The sequence below is a fragment of the Centruroides sculpturatus genome, unplaced genomic scaffold (assembly GCF_000671375.1).
Source record: "Centruroides sculpturatus isolate CEXI.00-Female unplaced genomic scaffold, Cexi_2.0 scaffold856, whole genome shotgun sequence".
NCBI lineage: Eukaryota > Metazoa > Arthropoda > Arachnida > Scorpiones > Buthidae > Centruroides > Centruroides sculpturatus.
The window spans coordinates 191,951-215,348 of NW_019385401.1; the positions used below are offsets into that span (position 1 = coordinate 191,951).

At 28.0% G+C, this 23,398-nt stretch overlaps 3 protein-coding genes across 3 annotated transcripts; all 3 read right to left on the bottom strand.

The window, feature by feature from the left end:
• Nucleotides 1–10,794: 10,794 nt before the first annotated feature.
• Nucleotides 10,795–11,884, bottom strand: LOC111638557 (FMRFamide receptor-like). The gene has a single exon (XM_023384282.1). It carries the CDS (start codon nt 11,882–11,884, stop codon nt 10,844–10,846), a length of 1,041 nt encoding a protein of 346 aa, XP_023240050.1. The 3' UTR covers nt 10,795–10,843.
• Nucleotides 11,885–13,939: 2,055 nt separating this feature from the next.
• Nucleotides 13,940–15,029, bottom strand: LOC111638564 (FMRFamide receptor-like). The gene has a single exon (XM_023384289.1). It carries the CDS (start codon nt 15,027–15,029, stop codon nt 13,989–13,991), a length of 1,041 nt encoding a protein of 346 aa, XP_023240057.1. The 3' UTR covers nt 13,940–13,988.
• A 1,339-nt stretch (nt 15,030–16,368) lies between these two features.
• On the bottom strand, nt 16,369–17,439 carry LOC111638558 (FMRFamide receptor-like). Its single transcript, XM_023384283.1, has one exon. The coding sequence runs from the start codon at nt 17,437–17,439 to the stop codon at nt 16,399–16,401; it is 1,041 nt and encodes a 346-aa protein (XP_023240051.1). The 3' UTR covers nt 16,369–16,398.
• Between the last annotated feature and the right edge of the window lie 5,959 nt (nt 17,440–23,398).

A 23,398-nucleotide genomic window follows, 5' to 3' on the forward strand; every position in this document is an offset into this window, starting at 1 on the left:
AAATATTAGAAAAATTAGTCGATAAAAATTGTAATTTAGGTGATCAATGTTACAAAGAAGTTTAATGATATTACTCGTGAACTTGATTTTTTAGATAACAAATGTCGAATAAATAATGTTCTCATTTCTGGTTTAGAAGAGGTCCGGGATGAATCATCTCTGGAAACGAAAGAAAAAATAGTTGAATTTGCTATGCGAGTCTTACAGATGCCTGACATTAAGATTGATAGAGCAATGAGAGTGGGAAAGAAAAAGAGTAATTCCTATAGATTAATTATTTGTACTTTTGCTGATTATTATGAAAAAACGAATTTTAAGAAACGAATTTTGGAATTAAAACCGGATGGTGTCTTTTCTCCTAGATTGAGAAATATTAGATTTAAGCTTCGTGATTTCGGTGATTTCAAAGCTTTCTGGAGCGCGAATGGTAAAAATAGTTTATGATAAAATTATTATTGATGGAACGAAATACTTTTACGATGTTGACTGTGACCATGTTAAACCTGTTTCATCCTAGCAATTGCCGGATAGGGGTACTTCGTTTTTAATTTGGAATTGTGCTGGTTTATTTAATAAACCTGAGTTTTTCTGGAAGTATTTATTGCAGTATGATATTATTTTTTCTGAAACTTGGTATGGTTCTACTAGTAAAAATTCGGGCTTAGCTGATTGTTTGCAAGGTTATAATCTTTATTTTGGAAAGGCCTTTAAAATAAAGGCGGCTATACACGTTAAGTTAATCCTCAAAAGATTAACCATGAATGCCTGACCTTAAGTAATTCCTGGTAGTGTGTGGGGGAAATTTAACAGTTAAGTAAATTAAAACATGACAACTTAAAATAAGACAAAGTTTAATAAATTCTTTTTAATTATTAAATTATAAAATTAATTTGCGATAATAATGTTTACAATTTGTACTAATATCGAATGTGGTTGACAATTATTAATATATATTTGCTATTTTTTTTCTTCTTCTAATATCCGAATAAATTAAAATACGACAATTTGAAATAATATTTTAACAATAAGACAAAGTAAAATAGGGAAATAGTTTAATATAATAATTATTTGAATTATATTTGTTACTTATTTATTAAATATCTATATAACGTGTTGATTTTAAAATTAGCTATTTTTCGTCTATAAAATTTAATCCATAAATTTTTTTGGTAGTAAAATGGACTTACCATCGATCTTTCGCTGATAATTGATGCTTTTTAACAGAATCTATAGCCCAAAATTTTTCTTGAAAAATTAATTTTGTGATCTGAAATAATTCCATTAAAAAATTATTCATATGAAAAATTAAATTTGTGATCAGTGCTACCAAAATCACTACTACTACTATTTACACCATAGACTTCTATGCATACTTTTTTCCCGCGACTTTTAATAGAATTTGTTGCCAATAAACATCCCAGAACAGTCAGTATGTCGTCATCAGATGCCATGGCCGACTGACTGATTGAGAGACAATGGCGTAGCGAACATAACTGGCGCCCGGGGCACGATACTATATTGGCACCCCCTTCCCCTCAAGAAACAAACCTTGTTTTCTTGGAAACCATTTGGCGTCTCTCTGCGAGTGGTGCCCGGGGCAAGCTGCCCCACCCTAGCTACGCCTCTGTTGAGAGCGTTTCTTCTTCGTTTGTGGGCGATAGGAAATTCTGAAGTTCCTCAAGGTCAGGCAGTTTCAAAGGATTAACTTAACGTGTATAGCCGCCTTAAGATACATCGAAAGGTCGTTATTGTACAGGTTGGTTATTAGCAATAAGATCCTCTTTTCCCTGTGTGATTGTTTATCAAGAAACTTTCTAATACTTGTTAAATTTGGTGCCGAACTTGGTAATATTTTGGTCTGTTTTGTTTATTTTAGAAAAAATAACTGGTAATCTATTTTTGATACTTTAACTGGTTTGATATTAGATAATAATAGGAATGTATTCATTGCCGGTGATTTTAATGCTAAGATTGGATTGGAGAATATACTTTCTGACGCATTTTGCAATTCTTTTGGTATTGTTTGTCCTATGCATAGAAATTCGAAAGACTTGGTGATTGATTGTTATGTTACGAAGTTTGGTGAAGCGATTTTGCATTGCGAAAAAAAAAAATATTTGCTGGTAAAATTCATAATTGTTTTAGAAAATATAATAGACATTTTTGGAATTATTTCCGATATGTTAAGAAGGCTAAGTCTTGTAAGTTTGGCTTTATTCCTATTGATGATTGGTTTCATCACTTTTTAATTTATTTGGTTCCTTGAACCCTTATTTTATGGATATTTCGATTTTTAATTATTGTAGGAATTGGTATGATGAACTTTTGGACCATGAATTCTCTACAAGTGAGCTTAATGATGCTTTAAGGAGATACAAGCCAAATAAGATCCCAGATTTTTATGGGATACCAAAGGAATTTTGGAATTTTGAGACGTTGAGACCACATCTCTTGCGTCTTTTCTGAAAGATTTTTGATACTGGGATAATACCGAAGTCTTGGAAGACGAGTATTTTAATTCAGATTTTTAAGAGTGGTAGGAAGGATGTTCCTGGTAATTATAGAGGCATCTGGTTATTATCTAGTGTTTCGAAATTGTTTTGTATTATTTTGTATAGAAGACTGACTCGATGGTTAGAAGTTAAAAATATATTGCATGAAAATCAGATAGGATTCCGGACTAGTTATTCCACATTGGATAATATTTTTGTTTTGTACACGGTTATTCAGAAAACTTTTTTAAGGAAACATAGGAAGGTGTATGCATTTTTTATTGATTTTATCTTCTGCGTTTGATAGGGTTTGTAAGAATTTGTTGTGGTCAAAGATGTTGGTTATGGTTTCAGTTATAAATTTGTATCTTTACTCGTTGCTTTTTATGAAAACTCCTCACTTATGGTAAGAGTTGGAGGTATCTGTTCGCCATTAATGTTCTTTAAGATTGGTGTTAAGCAGAGCTATATTTTGAACACAATCTTGTTTAGTATTTTTTTGAACGATATCTTCGGTATTATTAACTCTTCCGGAGATGGTATAGAAATAGATTGTTTCCAAATTAAAATACTTGCTTATGCAGATGATATTGTAACTTTATTTGATTCTGTGGTTGGGATTCAAAGATTGATTGATAAATTGGCAATTTACTTATATGAAAATGGTTTGAAATTGAATTTGAATAAGTCTAAGGTTGTTGTTTTTCGAAGAGCGGGCAAAAATGCGAGAGGGCGGATAAATGGTGGTTTAAGGGTTCTCCAATTCAAGTTATCTCTAATTACAAATATTTTGGTGTTACTTTTTCGTCTAACGGTTTATTCCGAATGCATTACATTAATAGGAAAACTTATGCTAGATTATTGATGAATAAAATTATTCAGTTAGGGAAATCTGCCAAACTACGTAATCTTATTGATTATTTACGTCTATTGAAAACTGTGGTTTTGTCCTCTTTGTTATAAGCATCAGAGATTTGGGGTTTTAACTCGGCCAATGGTGATGGCATACAGACTGAATTCATTAAAAACTTATCTTGTTTACTTCGTTGTACACCAGCTTATTTAATTATGATGGAATGTGCCTTGACTCCTATAAAATTTATTATATTTAGTAGGATAAGAAATTGGATTATTAGAATTTCTAATCTTGATGATTTTCGTCTGAGTAAGGTTTGCCTGAAATTTATACTTGGCAAGAAGTCTATAGATTGGACACATTATTTTATTGATACCTGTAATAATCATGGTATTAATCTTATAAATTATAATTTGGATTTAATGGACAGGTCTCTTCTCCTTGTTAACATTTTTGATAATTTTTTATACAATATAAATGGAAAAATAAATAATAGCGTATATATAATTGTAGGTATAAGAATTTAAATGTCATGTTTTTTGATAAGGTGTTTTCCTTAATATTNTAAATAATAGCGTATATAATTGTTGGTATAAGCATTTAAATGTCACGTGTTTTTTGATAATTCTTTATATAATCAAGATGTTTTCCTTGATATTTTGTCTTTATTTATCTAGGCTAGGTGTAATTTATTGAACTTTTAAAATAATTATTCGAGAGAATTGTATAACTTTTGTGTTGAGAAAAAATTATGGATGCCTGGCATATTTTGGCTAAATGTGGGCGTATTAAAGTGCTACGTGAAGAAATTTTTGATTGCAAAGTTCTTACCAGGTCTTTATTTCTTAAAATTTTATCAGAACCACGTTATCAGTTTAGTGTTTTGTTTTCTAAGAAAATCTGTTGATCTTTTGTTTTAGGAAAGTGATTCCTCTACTATAAATTTGGTCTTATTGCTGGTGTTGTTTTGGAAGCATCTGTCAGTGCTGTGTCTTCGTTACTAACTTATTTCTTTTTTATAGGTAAGCAATTTGCTTATTTTTGGTTGTTTTATTTTGATTTATTGGTATTTTGTATTTTATTGACAGAGACTACCAAACATTAAACTTTAATTATTACATTTTAATTTTAAACCTTAATTTAAATTTAAATTATTACTTGTATAATTTATTATTCTATAAATTTGTTTGTGATCTTATGTTCATTGTATCTAAACGTTTTTTGGGGGGGGGAGATGGTATTTCTCCCCGCATCAAGGAGTGTATCCAGTATGCATAATAAATAAATAAATAAATAAATCTCTATGAAATATCTTAATATCCGTAGAAAGAAAATAAATAAATAAATTTAATAATATTTTGCAAAAGAATTATTTAATTAAGTAAAATAAATAAAATAAAAAACTTTTTCATTCCTTAAAATGTATTTGTAATAAAGATTCATTTGCTAAGGAATGAAAAGAATTTGAACCTTAGAATATTTAATTTAGTTTAAAATTTTATAAGCATTACTACAAAATAGTAATCCAATATGTAAAATATAACCAATGGTAATAAAATTGTAAAAGAAAATAGAGTTATTGATATTTTATAAAGTCTTACATAATAACTGCTTATAAAAAAAACTTAATGGAAAACTTAATGGTTTTTTTTATTTAAAAATGCATTTTATTAAATGTAAAAATAAATTACTTTGAATAATGTATAAAAATAATTTCATCCAATTTATTTACTTACGTGTATTTTAATTTTTAAATATTATAATAGAATAAAGGTATTATAAATAAACTGTATTTACAAACAAATTAAATACATCTAATGTTAAATAATAATGAAATATTATTTACTTGATTATTAAATCGATTCAAACTGTCGAAATAATAGTGAGATTGGCTAAAATAAACGTCAAAGCCTAAAAATTCGAGCCTTAAAGTTTAAAGACTACAATATTCAATTAATTGATTATAAATATGACGAATAAATTACGCAAGAAATATGAGCTTACTAAACGTATTAATTAGCATTTTCATCAACAATTTAAATTTAATAATAAAATTACATTTAAATTACAAATTAGATAAAAATAATTTTTAGAATTTTCTCTTACATCTTAACATTAGAAGAACATTGGTTAGGAGGAGGATATTGTTAAAACCTTAGTTTTAAAATCTTAATTTTATTATATAAGTCTGTCCGGCTTTATTGACATAAATTTTGTCTTTTAAATTTATTTTTTTAAATTCTTATGGCTATTGTTTGTTATAAAGATACATCAGTAATGCAATATATTCATCAGATACTGTGCTTGGATTATAATTTATTATTAGTAATTAGCCTCTGATATAGCGACTTTTCTTTGTTAAAAACGTAGTTCAAATGATCAATGTTTGTGTCAGATTTTTCATGAATTTCACAAATATGAACGGGAGGAAAACACGATTAATATAATTTAATGTTTAGAATTTATAAAATACAGAGAGATTTGAAGTTTTAAATAAGTGAATGATAAATCACAACCGTAAGTTTTTAACGAGTTTTGAGAAAAGTCTACATAAAAACAATAAATCTCATAAGGATATTAAATTTCCTTAGTTTTATAAAGTACATAAAACGAGGCCTTTTAATTTTAGAAAAAGTTTGTGTAGGACAAAATTTAATCTTGTATATTTCAGACAAATTGTAAAATTTAACAATGTTTTTTTTAAAAACGGGTATTAATGGTTTTCGAAATTTTTCTACGTCATTAAAAATTAACGTATTTTTATTGTTAAACATTCATATAGAATTTGTAGAGATCCGTAAAATATTTCTATAGTGAATAATTAGAAAATCCAACAGATTGGAATGAATAACTTAGACTATACATGTGTAGCTCTTTGAAAGCTGTAAATATAATCATAATTTGACCAAACCAAATAACTACTGTAGAATTATATATTCCATTTTTCCATTAAGTTTTATATAAAAAAATATTTATTAAAGATGTTGTGTTGTGTAAGATATGACAGCTTTATATATATATCCATTGCTGTTTCAGCTACGCTAAAGAACGTATGTAGATTTCTATTTTATACACTACACTTTATAACTATTATGGAAGACTTAAATATGGCATTTTATACAATCAAAATCGAAAATATAAATGTTCATTTTTGTTAATTATCTCCATATGTTATCATTACATAGTTAAAATAGTCATTTCCGAGAACATATCTCAATTTATGGTTTATAACATAAGGGAAATCGATTGGCTCTCTTAATAATGGTTTTCTGAAAATGAATTACAGTATATTATAGAAGCAGAGACTTTTGTATGAAGTAATTAATAATATGATCGTACGACAACAAATATTAATTAATTTTCTTACGCTATTGAAATTAAACAATTAAAAGTTTAATATAGCTGTAAGTAAAGTAAAGAACATTGTAAAGCAACAATTTGACACCATACTTATTATTTTATTATATACATTGAGTTTCTGGCTATTTTAAGATTAATATTTGATATTTTAAATGTAAACAGAAATTAAATACGTTATAAATTTAAAATTGTGTATTAGAATAATTAAAAAGTTTATTTTTTGTTGTTGTTGTATACTGGCACAATGAAATGACCACTTAACCAATACTTGGCAAGTTTTCCATCTTTATTTAGTTAGTTTATTTTTTTCACTTATTAAATATTATTGTAATCAAATACGAGAAAAGAGATAAATTATTACTTTTGCATCAAAAAGCAAATTATAATTAATGATTTCAACAATGTTAATTAACTTTTATTAATTAATAATTTCCATTTTACATTAATAAAAGATTTATTTAAAAAGTGAACATTAAATTAAATTTATTGTAATATTAATTTAAAAGATAAAAATTTAAATAAATTGGCATTTTACGTCTTATTTTCCAATTTATATTAAATTTATTTTAAGGCTTTGATAATAGTTAAGTTGTTTTAAGTTTATTATTTATTTTCTTTCGAAGAAATTTACAAGTAAGAGTAACAAAAAAAAATATTTCTTTGGGAAAAAAATGATATTTTTCACTTTGAAGCATGTTTTGTTTAAGACACGTTGTTTTCTGCGTTCCTGTGTGATAAATAATTAATTATTCAAAATTAATTCTCCACAAAACTTCTGTCTTACAGGAGATTTTCCAAACTTTTTAATTAAATTATAAGAAACCATCAATTAATTCAATATTTATTACAGGAAAAGAAGCTTACACAACTGATACATTAAAATAACAATTTTAGACAAAGATAAATTTTAAGAACAAAAAATTTAATTCAATTTAAAATGTTGATCATATTGATAATAACTTTTTATAGCAAAAACTACATCTTAATTTATTAAATTTGATTTTATAAATCGCTAGAATAAAATTTATAGAATCAGTTATAATTGCTAATAGACGTAATAATTTTGTTTTTTATCCTTATTAAGCATGAATTTATTTTGTTAAACAAAAGTTATCAGTCGCGTATGACGCCTTTACTTCATCAATAATTTTTTCATGCCTTTTATGGGATTTCTTGTACAGCATCAATACACCGAACATGATGTTTTTCGTGCATTTTATCTAAACGGCCATTTCCAAAAAAAATCATCTGTCTATGCATTATAAATGTTTATTAGTTAATAATTATTTTATTTTTAATGCTGAAAGATATCACCGTACAGCTGCATATAGTTCCATCTAGAGGATTGGTGTAGGCCTATAGAATTACAGAACATAATACCAAATCTGGAATAGTAACAAAAAGCAAAAGTTACCGAATAATATTGTACAACGTGTTACATGGAACACGAGCCTGCACACTGTGTCCTTGTTTTCGTCGTTGTCTTCGGAATATCGCTGCATTGGCATTAACAACAGTCATTTCTTGGAGTCCGATGACCCATATGCTCTAAGAAATTCGGTCATCGTTTGCGATAGACTTTGGATTTCTGTCTCTTCATTTCTTTATAACATGGGAAGTATGTCGAGAAGATCACACATTTTTCAATAAATGCATCAAATGAGAATTTGTTCCCTGTTGCAAGACAATATAGCATTTTTTAATTTAGAGTCATTCTCATAAATATATATGCCGATCTTGAAACTCGAGTAGTTTTGTCTGCAACAGTCTGTCGGTTCAATGTTTCGATCTGTTGCATCATCAGCTGAATCAGTGATGGTTTTACAATGGAGCAAAGTGGTTTGGTTAAACCAGGGCTCGAAGCCAACAGGGGTCCGTACGTGTCAACCTAAATGTTTCGGTGAAAGATCAGGTGATCCTTTTTTCAGTCAAGGAACAAAGGCGTTTTTCGGGACGCCAGTCCCGTTTTTTTCGGCGAAAGTGGAGTTGGGGGTAAAACCTTCATTAGAATTTCGAACCACGGCCCAAACTGCATTGGTTTCGCATCTGAATTAAACCCATGTTTAGGTTGTAGTGTTCAATGACGATTGCTTTGTGTATAATGTCTTCTTTTCATGTGTCGAAGTTTTTCAACAACTCCAGGAGTATTTGAAGTGCTAAACGATTCTCTTGAGAAAGATTCTCATTTAGACTCCTGGTTAATTCTCTCATTTATAGAGTATTCTGAATTGGAAACATCACTTGGATCAGTCTCATCTATAATCTGCTTATCATTGGAACTAAATTCTTGAAGAGAATGAAAAAACATGTAAAATGTGAAATACTAAAAAGAAAAGTATTGATGATCAGTAACAATTAAACAATGACCACCGACCATCGGACGTATTTTAGTTTCCACGGCAATTAAACAAAATCAGTTTTATCTACATACCATCATTCAAAAATGACAATTATCACTATTACCAGACTAATGTTTTCACTTAACACAGCAAGCAAGTGATCACACCATACTTGGGATGCAGTACCTGATATTGAAGGGGTTGAATTAAAATATTTTTTAATAAATAAAAAATACTATTCATTTATAATCTTGTAGCTTTATTTAAATATGACGTCATTTTAATTACATTTTAATACATAAAATATTAGATAACATTTCTTATTGACATCCACAATATACGAAATGGATTATTACAACATACAATATAATTTTGTTCCAAGAATAATGCTTTAGTTCGAAAATATATTTTACAAAATATATCTGAAGTCTTTTCTCAAAAATAATGAATAAACACACATTTTTTTTTTGTATAACATTACCATTTTATTTAAAGTATAGAGTTTAAAATAGTTTATAGATATAATTGTACAGTACGTATGTATAGAATTGATTTATTGTGCTTATTTACGTTTTGAATTTTTATATAACGACAAACAACCAATCGATATATAAAAAAATAAATGAAGATGAAAAATAATATTTTACACTCATGATATAAATAACTTTGAAAACAATTTTAGATTTTTTAAAATTGTGTGATTACATCACATCAAAATGATGTAAATTATGAGTTGTATAACACGTGATATTTTCAACTGTTCATTTTATAAATTTCAACTTTATAAAACTTATGAATTTATGTATTTTATGAATATTTTCAATGTCTGAAATAATATTTTTATTTTTATCTAAAGTCGAATGTTCTTTAGTTTAACAAACCGCGTGTATTACTAAAAACAATGTTGCGTGATTGAAATTACGTATAATTAATTGTAAGTAAAAGTTTGTTGAAATTTGTTTCGTGGCTAATTTATTTCTGTCCTAGTAGCTATCGTTTTAAATGATTATTTTTTATAGTTATAATATATGGAAAACTACGGCTTTAGGTTATAGATCGATCGTACATAAATCAAATTATAATTAATTTTATCTTTTAAAAATTTCTAATAGGAAAAAAAATAACTAGTTTAAATATTTTCTTAGAATTACAAAATAAAAATAATGAATTATTGGTTATTAAATAATTTAAGTTCTATTGAATGAGTAATCAATAAATTATTATTATTAAATCTATTATAATATCGTATTATTCATCAATTCAATTGAGAGAGAAAGAGATTATTCCTAAAATTATTTTTAGACATACTTGTTTAAAACTGATGAGTAAATCTATACAGAAATAGTTAGGGAAAAATTATAATTAAATTCTTTAATCTGAAAATGTTTGTTTTAATATGTCTAAAAAAGAAGTTTTTATGGAATTTTATTAAATATAAAATCGATTTTTATTATCGAAATTAAATACTTTGTTATTAAAACTATCAATTCAATAGATATTCACATTATTGAGTCTATAATTTAAAATTAAAATATCACGTGTAATACAACTCTTCTTTTACATTACCGAACTTCTCAGTAAATTTTATTTCACAATAAAATAATTTTAAAAATATATAAGTTTGATTTTGATAAAAATTAATTTGAGTAAGCATATTTAACTGTAATTATAAAATTTATTAAACATATATTTAATTAACGGACAAAATGTTTAAATAGTACAAGTAAAATTAGTTTAGATCGCGCTTTTTAAGTAAAAATTCCGATATTATAATGTTTATTTTTAAAATTAAATATTTATTGTGTAAAAGATGTAGTTCTGTTTATAGAGAAAGTAAAAAATCCAATCGAAGACTTACCATCACGAAACTTGACCCTTAGATTAACAAGTCTCTGGTCTCTGTTAATAAGTCTATTCGGAGTCTTCGTCGATAATTTACAAAAATGTCTCAAAAAAACCCTACGAAACTTTTTCCCAAAAATACAATACACGATAAAGTTAACGGAAGAATTAAGAGTCACCATAAAATCAGATATTTTTACCAGAAGCGGCAGGAAGATAGTTTGATATTCTAAGATAGTGGCAATCAGAGATAATAAGTGACAGATAAAAAAGATGATGACTATACAAAATAACATAAGAGCCAGATGTATTTCTTTACGTAAATTTCGATTCATACGTTGGCGATTTCTGTTAGCTTTCTTTACCACCATCCAGATATTGGTGTTAAGCACAATTAGCATTCCAAACGGTAAAAGATAAGTGAATAAGATATTCAACCCGACGTAATAAACTTTGTAGTAGGTTTCGTTGGTGCGAAACTGAGTTGGGCAGGCCAAACAAGTGTCGTTACTAGTGTCGTTGAAAGACTTAACTTCCACCTCGAAAAATCTTGGCACATTATAACCTATACTGAATAGCAGAATAATAAAATTGCAAAATCTTGCTCGGCTGCAAGTACAAATTGATCGAGCTTTAAGAGGATGACACACGGCTACGTATCGTTCGACTGTCACAATAACCGTGGTCCAAATTGAACCTGTCTTTGCAATGTGCGCTAGTGGATACAAAACGGGTACCATCTTCAAGTATATATAACCGTAATGATGTTGAAAACTTTTTATTTTCAGCCCCAATCCGGGAAATCCAAAAATGAAAAGAGAAGTCGCAATTAAGAAAGTATCAAAAACTGCTAATCCTTGAAGTCCACAATTAATTGAAGAACGCAATTCCGGTCGAGATAAAACAAATAACGACATGATATTTCCTATACACCCTAAAATAACTACGACTATAATCGCTACTCCCAGTGCGAACTCCATCGACTCATCTTCCATTGTGGCGAATGAACTCCGGCAGTTATCCACACCTTTATAAGTTAACTTTATTGATTAATGACGTCACAGGTGGCGTGTCAATCGTCGTGATTGACAAATCTCGACGTTAATCTTGGAATGTTTATTATTATTGCATGTCCACGTGAATAAAAATACAAAGAATATTATTTATCGAGACATTAAGCTTGATTGGTTGCTTATAAAATACTATCTTACGTTAATCGTAACTAAATAAAACAATTTACTAGGTTAACTGTCAAATTAATCAAAAGTTATTTAGCATTAAATTTTAAATTATTTATATAATATATATAATAACATATATTTAAAAATAGAAATAATATATTATAAATATTAAAATACGTCACTTTATGTAATGTAGTGTTTAAAAGAATAGTTTTAATTTAATATGGAATTATATAAAGTGAATTCAATTTGCCGAATTTAATTAACTTATAATTATTCTAACGATTTTCATTTTTATTTTCAATTCTTTAATAAATTATAAATTTGATAATTAGCTAAATAGATTTTCTTAAATATTTTGAAATTAATCTTTCGTACTTTATAAATTCTATTAAATTTGTATATCGAATTTAGGAAGTACCAATTATAAGACATTAACGAAACCTTTTATAAAGGATGGGACATCGATTATTTAACTACTACAAAGTTTGAATTCGATGTCAAGTAAACTACAGCGTATAATTTATAAACTAGACAGATCGAACAGAACTTCTGAAATTTTGTTAATTTTCAAGTTTGAACTAACTATTGGAAATTGTAGACGTTTTACCATTTAAGCGTGTAATCTGTATTGTATGATAATCTAAGTTCTTCTGAAAGCAAAATTTATTTTAAAAAGTAATAATAAATTAAATTTAAATATTTCAACTGAATAAAATTTAATGATGAGATTTGTGAAGTGTCTGAATAAATACAATAAATAATTTATGTTTGAATTATTAAATATTTCAACTTTCATTCTTATACACAAAGCCTACAGTAACACAAATCTTATCCAAACGTAATTTATTTCTCAATCTTGAACTTTTTTCCAACTACCCAGCTACAAAATACGTTCCGAAAATGTCGTTTTACTCATAAAATCTATTGGGATTTATAAACGCCTAATTAAAATGAATTTAACTCGTTAAAAACATAGATAAAGCTAATTAAGTATGATTAACAATGCAATTGCGAGATTGGTTACACTAATACATTTATTAGGAGCTAAATATTATGTTTATAATATATAGTTGTATTATATATCTTAACAGTAAGATGTATAATGGCAATAGTATATATAAATCAAATATGTTTGAAGTGTTAAACTTTCCGATTATATAATATTTCTCCCTTGGAAAAATATTTTGAAAGAATAATCTCTTGATTCGCAAATATTATTGACTTAAGGAGAACCATTCGATTATTCCTGTTACATTTATAATCTATTTATTTATTTATTTATTTAGAGTTACAGATTTTCGAATAATATTAAATCAACAGTTTAATAAATTCAGTTGAGAAATTTTTACTTTACGATTTAATTTTCTTTTATTTTTCAAATTAAAATGCAAACTCTAAAATTGGTTTTGTTACTTCGGATTAAAATTTAAATTATAAATTAATTTTATTAATATATGTTAATTTATACAATGTTTAAAATATCTTAATACAAATTTAGGAAATTGTAATAAATACTTACTCGTAATTAATGAAAAAACAATTTTAAAATTTGTACAGAATCATATAGAAATGTTAATAAAAAAATATATTATTATTTTTATTTCTATACTTACCATNTTCACATTATTGAGTCTATAATTTAAAATTAAAATATCACGTGTAATACAACTCTTCTTTTACATTACCGAACTTCTCAGTAAATTTTATTTCACAATAAAATAATTTTAAAAATATATAAGTTTGATTTTGATAAAAATTAATTTGAGTAAGCATATTTAACTGTAATTATAAAATTTATTAAACATATATTTAATTAACGGACAAAATGTTTAAATAGTACAAGTAAAATTAGTTTAGATCGCGCTTTTTAAGTAAAAATTCCGATATTATAATGTTTATTTTTAAAATTAAATATTTATTGTGTAAAAGATGTAGTTCTGTTTATAGAGAAAGTAAAAAATCCAATCGAAGACTTACCATCACGAAACTTGACCCTTAGATTAACAAGTCTCTGGTCTCTGTTAATAAGTCTATTCGGAGTCTTCGTCGATAATTTACAAAAATGTCTCAAAAAAACCCTACGAAACTTTTTCCCAAAAATACAATACACGATAAAGTTAACGGAAGAATTAAGAGTCACCATAAAATCAGATATTTTTACCAGAAGCGGCAGGAAGATAGTTTGATATTCTAAGATAGTGGCAATCAGAGATAATAAGTGACAGATAAAAAAGATGATGACTATACAAAATAACATAAGAGCCAGATGTATTTCTTTACGTAAATTTCGGTTCATACGTTGGCGATTTCTGTTAGCTTTCTTTACCACCATCCAGATATTGGTGTTAAGCACAATTAGCATTCCAAACGGTAAAAGATAAGTGAATAAGATATTCAACCCGACGTAATAAACTTTGTAGTAGGTTTCGTTGGTGCGAAACTGAGTTGGGCAGGCCAAACAAGTGTCGTTACTAGTGTCGTTGAAAGACTTAACTTCCACCTCGAAAAATCTTGGCACATTATAACCTATACTGAATAGCAGAATAATAAAATTGCAAAATCTTGCTCGGCTGCAAGTACAAATTGATCGAGCTTTAAGAGGATGACACACGGCTACGTATCGTTCGACTGTCACAATAACCGTGGTCCAAATTGAACCTGTCTTTGCAATGTGCGCTAGTGGATACAAAACGGGTACCATCTTCAAGTATATATAACCGTAATGATGTTGAAAACTTTTTATTTTCAGCCCCAATCCGGGAAATCCAAAAATGAAAAGAGAAGTCGCAATTAAGAAAGTATCAAAAACTGCTAATCCTTGAAGTCCACAATTAATTGAAGAACGCAATTCCGGTCGAGATAAAACAAATAACGACATGATATTTCCTATACACCCTAAAATAACTACGACTATAATCGCTACTCCCAGTGCGAACTCCATCGACTCATCTTCCATTGTGGCGAATGAACTCCGGCAGTTATCCACACCTTTATAAGTTAACTTTATTGATTAATGACGTCACAGGTGGCGTGTCAATCGTCGTGATTGACAAATCTCGACGTTAATCTTGGAATGTTTATTATTATTGCATGTCCACGTGAATAAAAATACAAAGAATATTATTTATCGAGACATTAAGCTTGATTGGTTGCTTATAAAATACTATCTTACGTTAATCGTAACTAAATAAAACAATTTACTAGGTTAACTGTCAAATTAATCAAAAGTTATTTAGCATTAAATTTTAAATTATTTATATAATATATATAATAACATATATTTAAAAATAGAAATAATATATTATAAATATTAAAATACGTCACTTTATGTAATGTAGTGTTTAAAAGAATAGTTTTAATTTAATATGGAATTATATAAAGTGAATTCAATTTGCCGAATTTAATTAACTTATAATTATTCTAACGATTTTCATTTTTATTTTCAATTCTTTAATAAATTATAAATTTGATAATTAGCTAAATAGATTTTCTTAAATATTTTGAAATTAATCTTTCGTACTTTATAAATTCTATTAAATTTGTATATCGAATTTAGGAAGTACCAATTATAAGACATTAACGAAACCTTTTATAAAGGATGGGACATCGATTATTTAACTACTACAAAGTTTGAATTCGATGTCAAGTAAACTACAGCGTATAATTTATAAACTAGACAGATCGAACAGAACTTCTGAAATTTTGTTAATTTTCAAGTTTGAACTAACTATTGGAAATTGTAGACGTTTTACCATTTAAGCGTGTAATCTGTATTGTATGATAATCTAAGTTCTTCTGAAAGCAAAATTTATTTTAAAAAGTAATAATAAATTAAATTTAAATATTTCAACTGAATAAAATTTAATGATGAGATTTGTGAAGTGTCTGAATAAATACAATAAATAATTTATGTTTGAATTATTAAATATTTCAACTTTCATTCTTATACACAAAGCCTACAGTAACACAAATCTTATCCAAACGTAATTTATTTCTCAATCTTGAACTTTTTTCCAACTACCCAGCTACAAAATACGTTCCGAAAATGTCGTTTTACTCATAAAATCTATTGGGATTTATAAACGCCTAATTAAAATGAATTTAACTCGTTAAAAACATAGATAAAGCTAATTAAGTATGATTAACAATGCAATTGCGAGATTGGTTACACTAATACATTTATTAGGAGCTAAATATTATGTTTATAATATATAGTTGTATTATATATCTTAACAGTAAGATGTATAATGGCAATAGTATATTTTAGATCGCGCTTTTTAAGTAAAAATTCCGATATTATAATGTTTATTTTTAAAATTAAATATTTATTGTGTAAAAGATGTAGTTCTGTTTATAGAGAAAGTAAAAAATCCAATCGAAGACTTACCATCACGAAACTTGACCCTTAGATTAACAAGTCTCTGGTCTCTGTTAATAAGTCTATTCGGAGTCTTCGTCGATAATTTACAAAAATGTCTCAAAAAAACCCTACGAAACTTTTTCCCAAAAATACAATACACGATAAAGTTAACGGAAGAATTAAGAGTCACCATAAAATCAGATATTTTTACCAGAAGCGGCAGGAAGATAGTTTGATATTCTAAGATAGTGGCAATCAGAGATAATAAGTGACAGATAAAAAAGATGATGACTATACAAAATAACATAAGAGCCAGATGTATTTCTTTACGTAAATTTCGGTTCATACGTTGGCGATTTCTGTTAGCTTTCTTTACCACCATCCAGATATTGGTGTTAAGCACAATTAGCATTCCAAACGGTAAAAGATAAGTGAATAAGATATTCAACCCGACGTAATAAACTTTGTAGTAGGTTTCGTTGGTGCGAAACTGAGTTGGGCAGGCCAAACAAGTGTCGTTACTAGTGTCGTTGAAAGACTTAACTTCCACCTCGAAAAATCTTGGCACATTATAACCTATACTGAATAGCAGAATAATAAAATTGCAAAATCTTGCTCGGCTGCAAGTACAAATTGATCGAGCTTTAAGAGGATGACACACGGCTACGTATCGTTCGACTGTCACAATAACCGTGGTCCAAATTGAACCTGTCTTTGCAATGTGCGCTAGTGGATACAAAACGGGTACCATCTTCAAGTATATATAACCGTAATGATGTTGAAAACTTTTTATTTTCAGCCCCAATCCGGGAAATCCAAAAATGAAAAGAGAAGTCGCAATTAAGAAAGTATCAAAAACTGCTAATCCTTGAAGTCCACAATTAATTGAAGAACGCAATTCCGGTCGAGATAAAACAAATAACGACATGATATTTCCTATACACCCTAAAATAACTACGACTATAATCGCTACTCCCAGTGCGAACTCCATCGACTCATCTTCCATTGTGGCGAATGAACTCCGGCAGTTATCCACACCTTTATAAGTTAACTTTATTGATTAATGACGTCACAGGTGGCGTGTCAATCGTCGTGATTGACAAATCTCGACGTTAATCTTGGAATGTTTATTATTATTGCATGTCCACGTGAATAAAAATACAAAGAATATTATTTATCGAGACATTAAGCTTGATTGGTTGCTTATAAAATACTATCTTACGTTAATCGTAACTAAATAAAACAATTTACTAGGTTAACTGTCAAATTAATCAAAAGTTATTTAGCATTAAATTTTAAATTATTTATATAATATATATAATAACATATATTTAAAAATAGAAATAATATATTATAAATATTAAAATACGTCACTTTATGTAATGTAGTGTTTAAAAGAATAGTTTTAATTTAATATGGAATTATATAAAGTGAATTCAATTTGCCGAATTTAATTAACTTATAATTATTCTAACGATTTTCATTTTTATTTTCAATTCTTTAATAAATTATAAATTTGATAATTAGCTAAATAGATTTTCTTAAATATTTTGAAATTAATCTTTCGTACTTTATAAATTCTATTAAATTTGTATATCGAATTTAGGAAGTACCAATTATAAGACATTAACGAAACCTTTTATAAAGGATGGGACATCGATTATTTAACTACTACAAAGTTTGAATTCGATGTCAAGTAAACTACAGCGTATAATTTATAAACTAGACAGATCGAACAGAACTTCTGAAATTTTGTTAATTTTCAAGTTTGAACTAACTATTGGAAATTGTAGACGTTTTACCATTTAAGCGTGTAATCTGTATTGTATGATAATCTAAGTTCTTCTGAAAGCAAAATTTATTTTAAAAAGTAATAATAAATTAAATTTAAATATTTCAACTGAATAAAANATAAATTTATTTTTATTTATTTATTTCATGAATAGGATAAACGATAATGAAATATTTCTTCAATTATTTATTTTAGTCATTTAAGTATTCATAAATCACTAGAAATCGTTATATAAATTATGCACTTACAAGTTAGTGTTTCTTTTTGTAAACGTGATTTAAAACAAGAATTAATCTCATAAAATTTTCAAAAATTTCACCGATAAAAATTAATTAAGTGAAAATATTATTTTCGTTTATTTTAATTATAATACGATAGATTCTTATTTCTAATAAATCGACAATAAATCAAACTCTCTTTTCTGATAGTTAGTGTGGCAAATTGGCATTCTTGGAAATGATTTGAATTTTATATAATAATACGACACCGAGATGCATGGGCATATTGGAGTACTTTGGTTAAGAGGTCAGAGGAATTGGTTTTCCCGAAATTTTACAGAAATAAAAACACAAGTAACGATTTTACATTCCCGGCCTATATATATAACAGAGGAAAGTTATGACGAGCAGTCAAAAAAATGACCATCCCAAGATTTTTATCTTGGGATGGTCATTGGAATGGTACATTTTTGGACTCAAGACACTTTGAAACACCGACAAATGCAAAAACTTGGTTTTTTTTTTGTTTTTTTAATGTATGAATGTTAGTGTGTGTGGAGGACATAATTTTGTTCACCCAATTTGGAGCTTAGTAACTCCTGTGTCTTTTATCGAAAATTTCTGAAATTTTGCAGGGTGGTTTGTGTGTTAAGCGAATTCATGCAATTCAATTTCGATGGTTAAAGGTCAAGAGAGAGAGAAGGACATGTGTCACATCTCGAGTGGTTTCCGACTTGAAGATTTTATTCGTTATTAACATTTACTATTTTTTGGGCTTTGATTTTTAAATTGCAGACATAAATTCCCACTGGCATCCGTCTGTTGTCTGTCCTTCTTCAAATTCGACAATAGGGTTAGATAGATAAAAGTCCAGACAAGATTCGGAAAATATACGAACAGAAAGCATCGATTAACTATATACGAACTTCCAGCTAGGAACGGAAGTCAAGTGATTTCAATTCAAATATTTCTTCAGAACGGAATTAGATAGATGACTTGTATGACTTGTTATTAGGAAAAGTATAATGCATAGGGACAAGACACTACTAAAATTGAGAACATATACTGTATTTTAAATTAAATAAACTAACAATATGATTAAAAATTGCGTTGTTACAATAATTTTTGCCAGTTTTTTTTTTTTTATAAATCTCAACTCTACTCTTAAAAGTAAGCTTTTCGCTTTTTTATAATAATTAATAAGTTGTTTTTAAATAAAATCTCATACAGATGATGCCATACACAATTTTAACTCTTGCCGAGAAAGTTATGAAACTTGTTGCTGGGATTTTTAATTATCTATCACGGATAATTTGTTAACATTTTTGCTTTCTCTGCCTTATAGTTTGTTATCGTTTTGACCTAATTCTCCCCATCGTTTTGCTTTAATTCTTCCCATCGCATCTCCGAAATTTCGGAAAGCGGTTGTATTTCCCGCTCCCGCCAACATGCTTGTTAATATAGAAAAGTATTTTATAACTTGGCAAGAATAGCCTACGTCAGTTTTTGCTCGTTTTTATCCTTTATGGAATTTAATAGCTAAAAATTTACTTAAATGTTGTAATGTGTATTTACTTATTCGAATTTATTTCATAAATTATTTTTATGCAAAAAATCAAATCGAAAATATTTTCAAACAAATCAATCAAGAATTTATTGCTTTATTAAGTTGGCATTTAATAAATTCTTCAAAAACATTTTCATTCTCACAAAATAATTTCATTGGGAATAAATAAACTCAAGAATAAAAAGAAAAGTAAAACACAAATAAACAGCCAAATTGAAAATTTAAGTGATTTTGAAAAGCAATGTAAAAGCAATACATTTATAAATTAACAAAGAAAAATATTAAAATAAATTAAAACGCATTAAGAAATTAAAAATAAATGACTAAGTGTTTATGAAGAAAACGGAAATCATTTGAATATAATGAAGAACTATAGAAATGTCTAAAACATTCGAAATGCATTTCCATAAAATTATCAATTTTTGTTTTTGCATATTATTAAAATGTGGACAAATCTAATAAAAAGTTATCTATTTTCTATTCAACTAATTCAAATTGCATATTCAATCCATTAATTTTAACAGAATGTTGATGTTTTTGTATTCTAACAAGCTAATTTCCTAGAAGCGAACCCAATGTAATATATTTCTGTATTTTAATTAGGTTTGAAAAACAGGATAAGTTCGGAGATGCTTTAAATATCATACAAAAGTTTGAACTTATTCAGAGTTTTGAATAATACTTAAAGCATCTCTTCCATTTACAAAATAAAGATGTAGACTTTAGTCATTGCTGAATAGGTAATATTAACCTTAAATAACTACACAATTTGACGATTTTGAAAGAAGCAGAACTTAAGTATTGAATTGCAAAAGACATAATGGAAGCTAGCAAGATTCCATTTAACTTTCTATTTAACTTTATTGTGTTAGAACACAATAAAGTTAAATTAGCTTCACTGATCTATATCTATACTAATATATAAAGAGGTAATGTTTGTATGTATTTAAGTTTCGTTGCAGCAGGTAATCTCCGAAACTACTCATCCGATTTCAAAAATTTTTTCACCAATATTTAAAATGGAACCTTGTATATTATTCCGTTAAACATTCATATAAATTAAAATATATAATCTAGGTTAAGGCTTTTATGTCCAACAAATGGCGCTACGAGTATGACGCCCTAAGTTTGCTTTTCTGCGAGGCATTACGCTTTTCTGTGAAAATGAACTAAAGTGGATCTCTTCTATCTATTTATATAAATAAAAATGTAATGTTCGTTTGTTCCTACCGATTCCTTTTAAATTTTGACACAACGCTGCATTCGAATGCGCACGTGTTTTTATATCATATACGTGTCGAAATTTCCCGCACTGGGGGGAGATGGACAGGATTAAGGTTACAGTAAAGAACTGCTTCTATTTATACTATTTAAGATGCGGTTTTTTGCGTTTTTGATTGCGTTTTAATAGGGTACGTCAACAGAATGTACACCAAGAAGGGATTTTTCGATATTCCCCGCGGGGGAGAGGGACAGAATTAAGGCTTACCGTGAAGAACTTGACTTCTATTATATTATTTTAGATGCGGGTTTTTGCGTTTTTGATTGCGTTTTAATAGGGTACGTCAAGAGAATGTACACTAAAAAGAAATTTTTCGTAAAATTTTCCCCCCCATAGGGGAAGTGTTATACATTTATAATAGATACATTTTGAGCCACAACAACGCGTGGCGGGGACTGCTAGTATGAAATATTTTAATAGAAGCAGATTTCATACAGTAAAACAAAATCGTACATCTAAAGGAACATACAGTGTTATCGGAAAAATCTGAATTCTCAATCAATATCAAAGTTCGATCTTCGACGTTTCAGGAATAGTCACCAGTCTAGAGCAGTGGTTTTTTTTTAACACTTGTGTTTCGCAAACCTACTTCGCGTGTTCCACGAGAGAAAAGATTTTAAAATTTTTATTCAAAGTTATTCTCATTGTTTTATTCGTAGATAATTCCATGTTTCTATTTTATTAAATATATTAAAATTTATTAGTTTATTGCTTTAATGTTTCCTGAGAATAGTAAATATGGAATTGCTTATCAATTTTTGAATGTATTGATGCTAATGCTCCTTATAATAAGAAGTATATGAATGGTGTTCCGCGGCCTCAGAAAGTTGAGAACCATTGGTCTAGAAGTAGGATTTCTCAAAAAATCAGGATTATTTATATTTGTAAATTTTAGATTCTTACTTTTTGAGAATTTATAGGAATTTCGGGAATTAACAGTAAAAAATAACGGGTTTTTAAAATGCCGCTGCTGTTTTAAATACATACTCGGAAAGAAAGGATCTTAATTGTACTTTTATAATAGACCGTGCTCGTGAGTCAGTTCGAAAAAAATGGTTTCAAAAGAGATATTAAGAGAGTGCGTTGTACAAATGCACGAAACTAAAGCGACCACTCAAAAAGTTGGTACCGTAGTAGAGCATTTTTTAGCCAAATATTTTCAAGAAGTGTGAAATGCCTGAAATGTATTAAAGGGTAGGAAGTAAGGATTTGGACGACGAGAAGTACTTTTCTCGTCGTCCATTTCTGTCATGTAAATACCAAGAAATAAAATTTACTATACGAGCAATGAAAATCAAGCACCTGTTGAAGTGAAGAACAAATTTTAGAAGCAATTTCAAACAAAATTCATCAGCACATTGTCATTTTACCAGCAAGAGTTTCGAAGTAATTTTTTAAGAAGGGATCCCTTGGAATTGATGCTGACACGTACCAAAACAAATGTCTAAAAAACAATTCTAATCCCTTTTCATAACTAGTTCTGTACTAAACGCATAGAGAGTGAAAAAACAAACTGTAAGCACACTAGAAGCTATCATGGATATAACAAATCGTATCGAAAGAAGCCCAAGTCAACATAGCGTTTGGCTCAGAAGATAGGAATTACTCGTAGGTCAATTCAGAGCATACTTCATAATTTCAAACTTGTGCGTTATCATTATTCTCCAGCTTTACAGCCGCGTAAAATTAAAGCTTTCATAAGTTGAAAGTGCTGTTTATTTACCATATCAAATACAATTCAAAGGCAAAATATATTTTATTATAGTTATAAAGTTTATTAAATAATAGTAAATAATAGTTTTAATGTTTATTTTTAATAAACTTTAATACTATTTTGTGGTCAGGCAGTTTTATGTGCGTGAAATGTGCAGCTGTTGTATTTTACGTATACAATAAATACACTTTATATTAATACTAGTAGCCTGGGACGCCCCCTAGTGGGCGTTATTTACAAATTTCCATGAGGCACGGTTCCTTTGACTTTTTTGTTCCTATCAATATGCTGTACAGCTCTGTTAAAGTCCCAATGGTAAGATTTACCCTCCGAATGAAGAAGTGGCGACCCCCCAAACTGTAGCCCCTGTGCGAACAATAAAGTCAAAGGAA

Coding starts and splice junctions, on each gene's coding strand:
- LOC111638557 (XM_023384282.1), bottom strand. CDS start 11,884: ATGGAAGATGAGTCGATGGAGTTCGCACTGGGAGTAGCGATTATAGTC.
- LOC111638564 (XM_023384289.1), bottom strand. CDS start 15,029: ATGGAAGATGAGTCGATGGAGTTCGCACTGGGAGTAGCGATTATAGTC.
- LOC111638558 (XM_023384283.1), bottom strand. CDS start 17,439: ATGGAAGATGAGTCGATGGAGTTCGCACTGGGAGTAGCGATTATAGTC.